Source organism: Hakea prostrata, chromosome 9 (assembly GCF_041222555.1).
Source record: "Hakea prostrata isolate BN-2017 chromosome 9, UWA_Hpros_2, whole genome shotgun sequence".
NCBI classification, from domain to species: Eukaryota; Viridiplantae; Streptophyta; class Magnoliopsida; order Proteales; family Proteaceae; genus Hakea; species Hakea prostrata.
In genome coordinates this window covers 18682312-18697116 of record NC_142608.1, presented here as the reverse complement: position 1 = coordinate 18697116, position 14805 = coordinate 18682312, and the positions used below count along the sequence as shown (strand labels likewise).

The following is a 14805-nucleotide window of genomic DNA, read 5'->3' as shown; positions in this document are numbered from 1 at the left end:
CAAACACTGTTAGTGGTGCTGATGTTGCTTCATCGCCGTCACCATCGAGAGATAATATGGTACCCACTGGCGACTACTGAGCTTTCTCTAAATGATGGGCAACATCTCTATTAGATGCATTTCTCCCATTTTCCCAGTCCTTGACTGACTGATCCCTCTTCTCTCCTTCCACTTGGTAATCGGACTCAAAAATCCATCTCTATAAACTTGAAGTTTCACCTTTCATGTCACCTACAGTGATATTAGAGGGCAAATATCAGCTAAAATTTGACGAAGTTTGATGCTTCTCAGGTTCCGCCAGAGGGCGAAACGGCAAACTTTGCCGAAAAGTTGCACTCTCCATGCAACAAACACTCGAAGATTTTTTCTTTGCGTGTGTAAGGGTTAATCTGTCTTTTCCGGTTTGGTTCGAGTGAGCCACTTCTATTGAACCTATTTGGTTCATGATGTATATATGTTTATGGGCTGGTTGGTTGGTTTAGATCAGATGTATGCGGAATCATATTTGTGGGTTCGAATGAGGGTTTTCTCCTCTATTCTGTTCCACCGTGTTTTCCCTGTTCTTGCGATCTTTCTCCGGAGATGGTGTTTGCTGCTGCAACTCCAAGGAATCTCCGGCGATTTGGTATGCAATTGAAGGCTATCAGAGATGTTCTTCGATTCTCTTTGATACCCTTTCAGTGCATTATTTCTTCCTAGATCTGTAAGTTTATTTCAAACGATTCTCATATTGGATTTGACTTAGTCCTGAGTCCTAGAGATGTAGGTCTTAGGACCGAACTCCGTCATCAAACAAGTGTCTCTTCCATGCTTTACTCATGCATTTCTCAATCATAGTCACGTATATGATCACAATTTGGCATCAAAGCCTGTTGCGGAGACTTTTGATGGAACCGAATTAGGGTTCTTGTTTGATTTCTTCTTAATTTGGTTTGTTTAATCTCATATGGAATACTAGGTTTGTTTATTGTTCAAATTTTGTTCATTAATGCTTCTATAGTTTACCAGATTGGTATTCGGGTTCTCTGTTATGACCTAATTTGATTCGGTAATGGTATGAGCCTATTTATGGGATTGTATTCTGTTTAATTAATTATTGAATTAATCATTGGGTATGAGATGTACTAGAAATCTGATATATGTTTGCATTACCTATTCACTGTTGTTAGCCAAGCACTTTATTTGGTATTTATTGGCCGTGATGTGTTAACAATTGTGTATAATTCGATGCTGTTGTAAAGTGAACATGCATAGCCAACATTTTTTTGTTAGATTAATTTTTTAATTATTTTTCAGAATTGTTTATATCAGTATACTTGTATTTTTTTTTCTTGTATATACTGATTTGTGAGACTTGCTGGTGTAAAAGTGGAGTTAAGTAAGGAATTGTGTCTGCCTAGGGAGGATTCTCCTCCCAGTGTGGTTACCACAAGCTCTAGTAGAGCTGTAAGTCTGGGTGAAAACCCTAAGTACCTAAATTTGGGAGCTCCAATGAGGAGAGTTCCAAGGTAGACATAGAAAAGTTTGATGGGACCAGGGATTTTGGGATATAGAAGAGGAAGATTAGAGCTCTTATGATCCAACAAAGACTTCTGAGGGCAATTGATGATCCTGATGCTTTCTTTGAAAGCATAGACCATGTATTGAGGACTAAGGTGATGGAGAATGCAATTGGTTGCATGTTTTGGAACATCACTAATGGTTTTATTAGGTGCCTAGATGAAGAGGATAACACCCCCATTAAAGTGTGGACAAAACTTGAACAAATTTATCAAAAAAAGAATGGGTAACAGGATTTACTTGAAGGAAAGATTGTATGGCTTCAAAATGGATCCTACTATTAGTCTAGACCAAAATCTAGGTATGTTTAAGAAATTAGTTCAAGATTTGGCCAGCACTGGGGAGAAGAGTAAATAAGATGATCACCAAGACTTGTCTATCATCTTGTTAAATTCCTTTCATAATGATTATCTTGTTGTTAAAAATTCTATTAAATATGCTTGTCAAAATATTACCCTTGACCAATGTATTGATGTTTTAAAGAATAGAGAGTCAAAGTTGTTGGCTTCTAGTAAATCTAAGGGAAGTGGGGGAAATCTATTTGTTAAGGGCAAGGGTTCTTACAAACAAGGGAAACCCAAGGGGAAGGGAAGGGAAATGACAATCATACCAATAACAATGGGAATAATAGATCTGACTCTAGCACCAAGAGATGCTTTTACTGTAAGAAAGTGGGTCACTTTAAGAAAAATTGTTTTGCATACAAAAGAAAATTGAAAGAAATGAGACATCTAATTCTGATATCCTACTTCTAGTAATGGTCAAGCAAATGTGTGTGAAGATATTTGTGAAGTGCTAACTATTTCTAATAATGATAGGCATGATGGATGGATTATTGATTCTGGTTGTACTTACCATATGCCCTCATTTACATTGGTTTACACACTTGACCGAGATAGAAAATGCTAAAGTTATGATGGGAAACAATGTTGTCTGTGATGTGATTGGCATTGGCACAATTAAATTGTTCACTCACACTAAGTCTGTTTTCACATTGCATGATGTAAGGTACTGATTTAAAGAGGAACTTGATTTCAATAAGTAGCATTGATAGTGCTGGATTTGATACAAATATTTATAGGGGTATTCTTACAATTTTTAAAGACTCACATGCATATTTGAAAGGTAAATCTCAGTCTAGTTTGTATGTGTTTGATGGCAGTACATACTTTGATGGTGTCTCTAGCATTTGTTGTTTGTCCAGTGAGTCAACCAGTACTAGTGTGTGGCATTCTAGGTTGGGACACATTAGTAATAAAGGTCGACAAGCTCTAAAGAAACAAGGCCTATTTGGCAAGGATAAAATTGAAAATTTAGAGTTTTGTGAGTCATGCATCCTAAGTAAGCAACACAGGTTGAGCTTTGGGGTTGGATCCCACTTATCCTGTGTTATATTGGAATATATTCATGCTAATTTGTGGGAATCAGCATCGGTCATGTCTTATGGAGGTGACTCCTATTTTCTATCCCTAGTTGATGACTACTTTAAAAGGACTTGGATTTTCTTATTGAAGTCCAAGGATGAAACATTTGTTAGCTTTAAGGAATGGGTTGCTTTAGTTGAAAATCTGAGTGGAAAGAATGTCAAGACTTCAAAAACTGATAATGGGTTAGAATTTGTAAATGAAGTGTTCAATGGGTTTTGTAAAGACAAAGGTATTCAAAGGCATATAATTGTTAAAGTTACCCCTCAACAAAATGGCATTGCTGAAAGAATGAATATGACTATCCTAAATAAAACTAGATGCGTGCTTATTAGTTTTGGAGTTCCCAAGGGGTTTTGGGGTGATGTTGTGACTATAGCTGTTCACTTGTTTAATAGATGCCCTTCTGTGACCTTAGGTTCTAAAACTCCTGAGGAGATGTGGTGGGGGAAGCCCCCCCCCCCCCCCCCAAGTTAGACTACCTTAGGGTGTTTGGCTGTGAGCCATTTGCTCATCAAAGCATTGGCAAGTTGAAATCTAGGAGTAAGAAGTGTATATTTTTGGGTTATCCTGAGGGTGTTAAAGGCTATAAGTTGTGGGACAAATCTATACCTGGTGTAAAGACCTTTGTGAGTATGGATGTTTTCTTTAGAGAGAGTGTAGTCCCTTCCCTGTCTATTGACAATACCAATCTTAATCCGCTTGACCAAAGATTGATTGACTTCACTCAATTTGACTTAGAGCAAGTTGATATTTCTTTTAATCCTGTTTAGACTAGTGATTATCATGAACCTAAAGAACCATTGACTTCCCCCAACCCAACTCTAGTAATAATGAGCATGTGGTTGTGGTTCTTGACATTGATACTGGACCAATGCCCTCTCCTATGACTTCCACTGGAGAGGTGGGTGGGGCTCTTGGTTTGAGTAGTTACCAACTGGCAAGGGATAGAGTGAGGAGAGAGGTTAAGCCACCTAAGAGTTATTTAGCAAATTTTGCCCTTGAGACTGATGATTTAGTTTCTGAGTTTGGGTCTAGTGAACCTAGTTCCTATGAGGAAGCTTTAGATTCCAAGGATAAGGATTTATGGATTCAATCCATAAATGAGGAGTTGGAGTCATTGAATAAAAATCAAGTTTGGGAGCTAGTTGATAGGCCCAAAGACCAAAGGCTGTTACCTTGCAAGTAGATATTTAAAATTAAAGATGATGGGGTGAATAACTCCAAGAGGTATAAGGCCAGACTAGTTGCTAAAGGTTTTGTCCAGAGAGAAGGGGTGGATACGATGAAATCTTTTCCCCTGTTTCCCAAGTATAAGACTATAAGGTAGGTGTTGTCCTTAGTTGTTCAGGCAAAAATGACAATAGAGAAAATGGACGTCAAAACTACCTTTCATCATGGTAATTTAGAAGAAAGGATTTATATGCATTCTCCTTTAGGCATCTTGGAAGCAAGAGATGAGACTCAAGCTTGCTTGTTGAAAAAATCCCTCTATGGACTCAAACAAGCCCCTAGGAAATGGAACAAACGGTTTGACTCATTTGTTTTGATTGTTGGTTTTACGAAAAGTGTTTATGACAGTTGCCTCTATTTTCTCATTTCAGACTCTGTTACTTTGTATCTCATACTTTATGTAGATGATATTTTGATTGCTTGTGTTGATTCCAGTCTTATTGAAGATATAAAAAACAAGTTAAAGTCTGAATTTGAAATGAAGGAGTTTGGGACAGCCAAGAAGCTATTGGGGACTAAAATTTATAGGAGTAAGGAGGATGATACAATGTTTGTTTGTCAAAGTTTATATTTGCTAAAGGTCCTTGAGAAATTTAATATGTTGAATTGTAGACCAGTTAATGTTTCTTTAACTGCACATTTTAAACTTTCAAATGATCATTGTCCTAAAAATAGTTTTGAAAAAAAATGAAATGTCCAAAGTCCCTTACACTAGTCTTTTAGATTCTCTTATATATCTTATGATATGTACTAGACCTGACATTGCTCATGTTGCTAGTGTATTGAGTAGATTTATGTCCAATCCTAGTAAGGAGCACTGGCTTGCTCTCAAGTGGCACTTGAGGTATTTTAGAGGTACTATTCATAAAGATCTTGTGTTCAAATGCTCATCTGATGACCTAATTCTTGAAGGATATACTAACTCTGATTATGCTAGTAATAAAGATAACAGGAAATCATTATCTTCTTATTTATTCATGTTATCTGGTAATTGCATCAATTGGAATGTGCAACAACAGCCTGTAGTTGCTTTGTCTACTACTGAGGCTGAGTTTGTTGCTGCATCTGAATGTGTGAAAGAGTGCATATGGTTAAATGGCTTATTATGTAAATTAGGTGTTTTAAAGAATAAGCCTATTGTATTTGTTAATAATCAAAGTGTTATTTTCTTGTGTAAAACCCCACTTTATCATGATAAGACCAAACACATTGATATTAAGTACATCTTCCTTAGAGAGAAAATAACCAATGGTGTGCTTTTGATTGAAAAAGTAAGTACTAAGCATAATCCTGCAGATTGTGGTACTAAGGCATTGCCTCTTTCCAAGTTTTTATATTGTCTTGATTTGTTGGGAATTGGTGATGTTATTTCTTAGTTTTATATATTTTCTGTAGTCTTAAGTTGTATACTACTTGTTCTTTTAGGTTGTGGTGTGTGTCTTGTGGTCTTTTCTGTTTTATCAGGTTTTGCATATGTTGCATTTTTAGGGGATATGCTGCCCAATTTTTACAGCTCTTGTTCATTTTTTTTTCTTTTCTATACTATGAGATGTATGCCTAGTTTGTGCATGTTTACTCTCCATGGTTGTTTGGTTTGAGTTGTGGACATTGTGAGTTGTAGTTTAGGGCTTCTCTACCTGTTGCATGGTGTGCTTGCAAGGAGTCCTTTGTTGTTGCATGTTAGTTGCATGTGTTTAGATATTTTGCATATTTGTATTTGCTTTGTACTATTGGTTTCTTTTCTTTTTTTGTCTTGAAGGAACACTTGGACGATGAGGGTTGTAGTCCAATCTCTTTATGGGAATTTTATGCTTACAAATTAAGGGGGAGATTTGTAAAGGTTAATCTGTCTTTTCCAGTTTGGTTCAGGTGAGCCATTTCTATTGAACCAGTTTGGTTCATGATATATATATGTTTATGGGCTGGTTGGTTTAGATCAGATGTATGCGAAATCAAATTTGTGGGTTCGAATGAGGGTTTTCTCCTCTGTTTTGTTCCACCGTGTTTTCCCTGTTCTTGCGATCTTGCTCCGGAGGTGGTGTTTGCCGCTGCAACTCGAAGGAATCTCTGGCGATTCGGTGTGCAATCGAAGGCTATCAAAGGCGTTCTTCGGTTCTCTTTGATTACCATTTATGTGCATTATTTCTTCCTAGATCTGTAAGTTTATTTCAAACGATTCTCATATTGGATTGGACTCAGTCCTGAGTCTTGGAGACGTAGGTTTTAGGACCGAACTCCGTCATCAAATGAGTGTCTCTTCCTTGCTTTACTCATGCATTTCTCAATCATAGTCTTGCATACGATCACAGCGTGCTCCTCAAGTAATGATTAACTGAGATAGTCACGTATACGATCACAACGTGCTCCTCAAGTAACAATTAACTGAGGAAGGTGCTTGGTCAATAGGGTGTTAAGGCTGGTAATCCAGTGTTTGGCTTTAGTGTTGCGCAATTAATGCACAACACTAATTTGCAAATGGTAAGGATCAAAAGTTGTGGTCAAGATTGAATTTCAACCACCACTTTGAATCCCGACCATAGGTAGCTCAGTGTTGTTTTGCACATTAATTGCACAGCACTGAAACACAACCCATAGGACTAGTGGCCAGCCGCAAGTTCAGTGATTGATTAGTTAAAGAACTTTTTAGACTTTGAATGAGGTTCTCAAACCTAGTACAATAGTTTTATTATTGGGTTCCTCTTGATTTCACTTTCATTTTTGGAGGAAATGAGGAATTTGCTTGGTAGTTTCTTTTTCCTTGTCTTTTTGTGCTTCACACGCGCAACAACAAAAATCCTGACACCAGTGAGGGCAGGAACATTGCCAGGAGGGGAGGGGCAATGGTGGTTGCAGACAGTAGTGGGATTTTCGATAAAGTATAGGATCTTCCTTCACCCACCTAGGGATTGGGTCACTTAAATGAATAAGAGAGCATTTTAATGATTTGACAAACAGAAAGTATTTTGCTTAGTTGCCCACTTAAATTTGAAAAACTACCGGTCAAAACTTAAAAAGTTAATAATGAGTAATTTGAAATTTAAAAAAAAAGAAAAGAAAAGAAAAAATGAGCAATTTGAAATTTTTACAGTTTAAGTGAACGGTAAAAAAATTTCTAGAGCCAATAATTAAGGTCCATGTTTTAAGTAGATGTCATGAAAACAAATCTTAATTTTTAGTTATCACAACCCCATGCGCCTAAGTGATAGATTTTTCGCAATGGCACGATTTTCAGCCACACAGCCAAATTTGCGCCACGTATATCAATTTTTATCTGACACGCATATTCGTAATTTAGCTTTTTTCTGTTAATGTTCACAGATTTTAAAATTCTAGCTTTACAAAATTATACCTTTGGCTCAAACTCAAATTACCGAAAATCTCTCCATTCCTATCGAGCATGGAGAACTCTTGGATAATTCCAAAAATCAGACCTCATCCGCGAACCCCGTTCCTCTTCTCCATTTCCTTGATTTTGTAAATATAGAATTTTAAAACTCGTGATTGTTTAAAATAAAAAATAAAAAAGAGAATTCAAGCTAAAGTATACTTACTTCCGTTAGTGTGTGCTATCAACCGCAACACCCATAAAAGAAGAGGGTTGATATGCCAGATTGACTACCCGCACCGAAAAAATTTTATTCAAGACTTTTAAATGGAATCGATGATTATTTTACAAATATATCCCACCCTTCCTACGTTAAACAAATTGGTATACGTGGCACAAATCGGACTGCTTCAACAAAAAAAAATCGAAGTGATGCATAGAAATTACAATCTACAAAAGTGGTTTTCATTTTTACCCTTAGTGTATCATGCTAAAAAATCCACTGAGCCTCTGCGTGCGCCCGTTTCTTTGCTTGTTGGTTTGGTAATTGGTACCCTGTCTTATTCTTCCCAATAGAAGCAACAGTAGTTTCTCACGGCTTGATCTTGTGTTTTGCCTTTCAAGATTCCCCAATGCAGCTTGATCACTACACTCTACTCTTCCTGCAAATGGCTTCCAAGTTTCAGAAAACTTTGCCTTCTAATTATAAAAACCCACTTAAGGCTCTAACATCCCAACACGCAACAAACTGAGTGCTCCAACTTCAACCGGAAAACTTTGCTATCCAACCAAAATCTGTCTTGGACGCTTTAAAATCTTGGTTTTGTAAAGGTTGCGAGAGCCTTTAAGCAAAATAAACAACAAAACATGAAATCTTTCCTTGGCCACTTCTTTTCCCACAAACCAGAATCACTGAAAGTTGCTTCTTCCAGCTTTTGAATTATCACTTTAACCCCATCTTCTTCCCTTGTCCTTCACTCAATTCATACCTATTTGATTACTTATATATGTAATATCAATTACTCTTTATCTCCCAATTCCATTAGAAATCTTTCTAAAAAACCTGGACCGACAGTGATCAGAGAAGAGGAACAGTATAATGGATGAAGAATCCAGAGGTCATGATCAAGAACACCAGCCTCTCCTGAGAGATCCAAGAGTTCGTACAAATCAGACTAACTTCATACAGAATGCCATTAGCCAGACATTTCGAAGCACAGCACATTTGGCCAATCTCCTACCCACAGGGACAGTGCTTGGCTTCCAACTTCTATCTCCCATCTTTAGTAATCAAGGCCAGTGTGACGACGTCAGCAAATACATGACAACAGGCCTTGTGATCTTCTGTGGACTCTCATGCTTCATATCATCCTTCACAGATAGCTTCAGGGATGACAAAGGAGCAGTTCACTATGGAATAGCAACCTTAAAAGGATTGTGGGTCGTCGATGGGTCTGCAACCATTCCTCCTGAGGAGGCTAAACAATTTCGCCTCAAGTTCATTGATTTCTTGCACGCCTTCATGTCACTACTGGTTTTTGCTGCTGTCGCACTGTTCGATGCAAATGTGGTGAATTGTTTCTATCCAGCGCCATCTCAGAAGACAATGGAACTCCTCACGGCACTTCCTGTTGGAATCGGTGTCTTTGGCAGCGCACTATTCATCACCTTCCCTACCACTCGTCATGGAGTTGGCTTCCCTCTCTCTCCTCACTAATCTCTATGTTGATTTCATTTTTCCTCTGTTTCTGTACTCACCTGATTCACTTGCATCACCATAATTCAAAATAAAAATTTGGAGTTGCAGCAATATATCTTCTTAAATTAGCATGAGATCATCCTAATCTTCTGCAGTAAAGCTCAGCAAAAACACTAACACTAACAAAACATCATTGTAATGTTTCATGGGAGGCTTCATACTTCATTGGCCATGCCACCACTAGATGTAACTTGTAACCATGTTGGTAGCATCATCTCAGACTAGTAAATTAGAAAACAAAGAATAACTTAAGGTATTTTACCTTCTAACTAATTCCACTTAAGAGCTAACAAATTGAAAGCAAAATACCCCCAATATCTCATGCTGCCTAATGCAAGATCTAATACATAACAGGCAATCGATAAATAGACATTTCGGATAAAACCATTTAGCTGTTCATGTTGGCCATGGTAATGCTGCAGCAATTCTGTTTCAATACCATCATAATAGAACATGTTACTGCAGGAATAGTTTTCCAGGTAAACTATCACGAGCATAATCCTGTAGGAAAGTTTAAATTAGGAGAGCATGGAACATCCTTCGCTAAAAAATTCCTCAGCAACATCTTCCAATTTGCTCATTCGTGAATTTTTTAACCAGAAAGTGGTCAGTAATTTTCTAAGGCAAGGTATTGAATTTGATGAGGGGCTGTGCTCAGGCTTATTAATCATTTCCCATGTTCTAATGAGCCAGTTACAGCTTACCTTCATCGACAATAAAGCATTTCTACGGAAAGTTAACATTTTGTGGTCCATAAGATAAGCTTCTCTAGACTATCTGCCTCATTTTAGCTACCTGGATGATTCATTGAATTTCTAAATTCTAAACATCCAAACTCCTGTGGCTATGTTGCATCCAATACAATGGTCTATGCCATTCTAAATGTTACTTCAAACACCAGTGCATTGAATTGTCTGCATTTTGAAGCTTATAGATAGTCATACCATTCAAAAATGTTGTACATAAATGAGTGAAGAAATAAATGATATGCTGACTATGTTTCACTTGGGATCTCAAAGTCTCCTTAAGTATAATTCCTCCATGTGGTTGCCCTGTTTCATCAGCAAAAAGTAGTAGCTTATAAAGAAGAAGAATACTAATGATGAGAAGTATACCAAACAACTGGTAATTTGAATGAGAATCTGAGTTGATTGCTTCAGGCCAAGAAGAGGACTCTCAAAGCAAACATAGAAATCGGTTTACTTGGGACTAAAACAGTGATGCAACCATCTAGAATCACCTAAACATAGTGAGAACTGAGGACATGATGGAGAACAATGGAACCCCAAGAATAAAAGATTCCCTCTGGTTGTCAGCAAACTAAATCAATTGTAGAGTACTAAAAACACAAATAATGAAAAAGGAAATATAAAAAAACGAAAAAAGAAAAAAAAACACACAAAACCAGGAGAATTTTCATTTTATTTTCACAAAACAGTGTAGGCAACGGAACAAATAAGCCGATCATAACAAATGTACACTATGCACACATTGTCTTGATCCCAGGACATATTCTAGTTCTTCAGAAGATGAAGCTTGGCCCTGAGAGCTAACAGAGGCGAACCTGTGATCTGTTCCTGTCACACCGTTCGAATTAATGGAAGAAATTCATTATGGTCAACCAGTGAATAAAAATAAATTGTTTACCTCACACAACTAGGCTTCTCCCAGAAAACAGCACCGTAGAAAATGTTTGAACACCCCCCGGTTCTGAAACACCATGTACGCTGCAGGATAAGCGTCCATCCAAGCCAAATTGGCAATGACATGATCAATTTTTGAGGATATAAAACCAGCTGCACATCCTTGGTTGCTCCATGTCAAAAAATTACCGTTCCACCTCAGTTCATGAAGATTTGCAATCCTCCATACAGCTGGGCATGGCACGGTATCATCTGCTGCTGAACAGGGTTCCACCGACCTTCTCTGTAGGTTCTTCATAGGCATTAAAATTACCTGAGAGAGTCCATGGTAAGAAGCCCGTCAACTGATTTGGCAAATGGCATCAAAGAGGTTCTCTCTCATGATCAAAGTTGGCACCATACACGAAAGATCCGAATACAAATTGCTGAATCCTACTTAATGTGATTTTCGTCCAACTTGAGGTGTGATGTGTAACACTTGAACATCAGCTTCGTCTCCCTCTGTGTAGAGGGCAATGTACAAGAATTTCATGTGCCTCGCAAGTAGATTCATACACTACTCAATAATAATAATAATATGATAATAAAGTTCTGATATTATGTATGTTACTATGGTTATTTGCCATTTAAATTTGTAAACAATTTGTATATCATTCGCGATACTGAACTGATATGTAAAATATGCATAATGTTATTAAAAGTGAATATCTTACTTATTAGTCTTATAGTCTATCGTGGTGAATCTTTAAATTAGAAAACTGAAAATTCAGAATTAATCAATGTAGAAGGAATTTTTTCTTCCAGTCAATCACAGCAGGGTCATGCTCGATGCTTTGCCTCCCAATCTATCAGCAACTGCAACCATCAAGACAAACCTCAACAACACTTCAACCCCAGCATTTTTAATGTCCATGGCGTCTAATCTCTAACAACCTACAGTAGAAACTAATTAACATTCTCTGATATATCTGAGGACTTTCAACTTGAGAAGGTAACATACCAGTAGTCATGTTCATTGAATTCAGTGTATCAGAATTTAGACGGAAATAAAAAAATAAAAAATAAAAAAAAGAAATAGATTGACAATGAAATCAAGATGGAAAATGAAACCAACCCACCTATTAAGAATCATGATGGAATTTGTTATCCAAGGATGTGCAAGAGTGATTACTTGAATGATTTGCATGAAGCTGTGGACCATGTGAAATTGAGTTCAGTCCTCAAGCACAGGCTTGTCAGACACAAAGGAAAAGCTCAATGACTGCAATTGGTAATCCGCGAAAGATTCAGCTCAGATGTTGTCCACTTCAACACCCCACAAAATCCAGTTAAGTGTGGACCATGCTTGAGTGACATCATGCACTATGAAGCTCCCTCCAAGACAGAGTTCCACCATTTGCCCTCAACTATGTGCCTGACCATGACCAGAGCTTCAACTGTGATCCTTCCTTTTGTGGTTTCCCACTCCATCAAAGTATCCAACTTGAAAGAGGATTGTGACTGGATTACAAGCTTCCCTGTCATGCGCAGAAGAAAGGGAGTTTCAGATGCGGTGAGGTAGCCTAACAGCTCTTGGGGCAAATCACATGATTCTTCCCTTCCATGAAGTCCACCGTTCACCTTCCTTTGCTTGACGAATCATTGCACCTCTAGCGACCTTTACTCCATCGTCCTTGGCAAAAAGTTACTTCTTCAGGTGGCTTCAGAGTATTACAGTGTTGCCAAGAACTCCATCTTGATGATCTGAATTTCTTTAGGATGTTGAAGATTGAAATGAACTCAAAGATAAAATTGGGCTTCTTCTTGTTCCGATGGAGTTTTAGATAGAGCTTGTGCATCTATTCAATAAACCAATCAGCACAGAACACCACAGCAATACAAATGGCTACTTGTTAGTCATGACTGAGCACTAACTATAATGGTGAGTTATTTGCCAACTTAAGCATGCATAAAAGAGGTCAATTTAGAAATGAGATAACAAACCTTATTTATTTAAGAAAATTTAAACAATTCAGTAAGTTTAGCAGCAGATTTAAACAACCGACTACCAGATTAAATAGTTCTGTCAGGATTTAATCAAGTTTGAATTACAGCTAATCCATTCATCAGATATCAGATAATGATCTCTCAAAAGTCAGACTCAAAGCAACAAGTCAAATTTTCAAGGAAGAATAAATTCCTATTCCTTTTACAATTCACAGAAGGAGACAAGTTTGAATAGACAAAAAAAAAAAAAAAAAAAAAACCTTCTGAGGTATTCCAACTACTGTTTAGTTATAATGGAAAATACGGTAGGAAACAGTTTTTGACGATCTGATTGCAACGGGGAACTACTGATGTGAACCAAAACTATGCCCCTCGCCAAAACCTTTGAGGCCCCAAGGCCACTCCAAAGTGGCAGACCCAGGCTGGCTGAAACCTCTTAGAGGGTATTTCAGTCAATCCAGTACTAATTATTTGATGTTCTAAATAGAATTTTTTTTTTATTATTATTATTATTATTTTCAGAAGAGTCTTGGTCAGTTAAGAGTCTAGTTTGAATTTAAGGTAAGTTCTTGAGTCAGTGGGATTCTTCTTTAAAGACAAGACTCTTAGTAGTCTTTATTTACAAGAAGAGTTCCTTTAGTATTGAAGTCTTAGGAGGAACCTATTTTCAAGGAGATTTCATTAGAACTTTAATTAATTATGATTAATTGTATGGGGATCCTAATCTATAAAGGAAAACCAATTAGGATTAGAGTCTTTAGTAGGCTATAAATACCCTATTTTTTCTTCGTAATTTTTGAGTCTTGAGTATTTGAATAAGATTAATTGAGTTGAGGACCATGGTTCCTATATAGCATACCACGAGGGTTTTAGAGTCAAGTTTCTTCATCAAAGATCAGCAGCAACAAGCTGTCTAGCACTCTTCTTCCATAAATTCCAGCAAGTTTCCAAGAAGTTCCCAAGTAATCCCAGCCCCTTCCCCTCCCTCCCCTACCATTGCAGACCTCCCCCACCCCTCCTCCCTCACATTCCCTAGCCTCCACAAGACCCTCCCCTCCCCTGTTCTGCGCAGGCCTAATCCCCCCCCCCCCCCTTTTTTTCTCGGGCCTCCCTCATTTTCTCTTCTTCCTTGTAGGCAAACCAGAAATGGAAAAATAGAGAAGAAAGAAGAAAGAAAGAAGAAAGAAGAAAGAAGAAAAGGAGGCAAGAAAGAAATAGAAAAATTCCTTCTCCTAGATCCAGCCCAGATTGTTCCCCCCAGTATTTCACCCCTCTTTTCTACCAACCCTATGTATAATCTTGGATGCCAAAGAATAGCCCATAAATAATTTGTTAAGCATCAAACTTTTCCCCCTTCCATTCCATCTAGTTTTGTTAAACCCGTATCCTACACATAACCTTTACATTAAATCCCCATCTTGGTTTAACAATATTATCCTTCCCACCTAGATCTAATAATTGCTTTGATGGTTTAGAGAAGACTACACTAGACAAATCCTTAATTTTGGGGAATCATCAAAGAAATCCTATTTCACATCAGTGTATCAGAGCTGCAGTTCCAGCAAGTCCAAATGCCAACACATCATAACTAGACGAACCAGCACTAGCCAAAGCCATGTAGAACCAACTAGGGACTTCTTCCAGTCTCACCATCCTATGCATAGAAGGATAAAGTAACCATGCAAACCTCCAAAGATGTATAAGCTAGGAACATACGATGGTTTCAATGACCTTCAGGCATTTTATGAGTGGCTCTATGCCTCTAGGTGATTGATTGCTATTTTGATTGGCATTATTTTTCAGAAAATGGCAAGATGAGGTTTGCATATAATTAGCTAGTTGGCTAAGCCCGAGAACAATGGAACCAAAAAAGGA

General features: G+C 37.6%; 1 protein-coding gene across 1 annotated transcript; it reads left to right on the top strand.

Moving 5' to 3' along the window:
* The first annotated feature begins 8393 nt into the window (after positions 1–8393).
* Positions 8394–9314, top strand: LOC149004921 (protein DMP4-like). Its single transcript, XM_089169336.1, has one exon. It carries the CDS (start codon positions 8642–8644, stop codon positions 9257–9259), a length of 618 nt encoding a protein of 205 aa, XP_089025462.1. The 5' UTR covers positions 8394–8641; the 3' UTR covers positions 9260–9314.
* The last annotated feature ends 5491 nt before the right edge of the window (positions 9315–14805 follow it).

Excerpts from the sequence above, each read along its gene's own strand:
- LOC149004921 (XM_089169336.1), top strand. The coding sequence starts at position 8,642 with ATGGATGAAGAATCCAGAGGTCATGATCAAGAACACCAGCCTCTCCTG.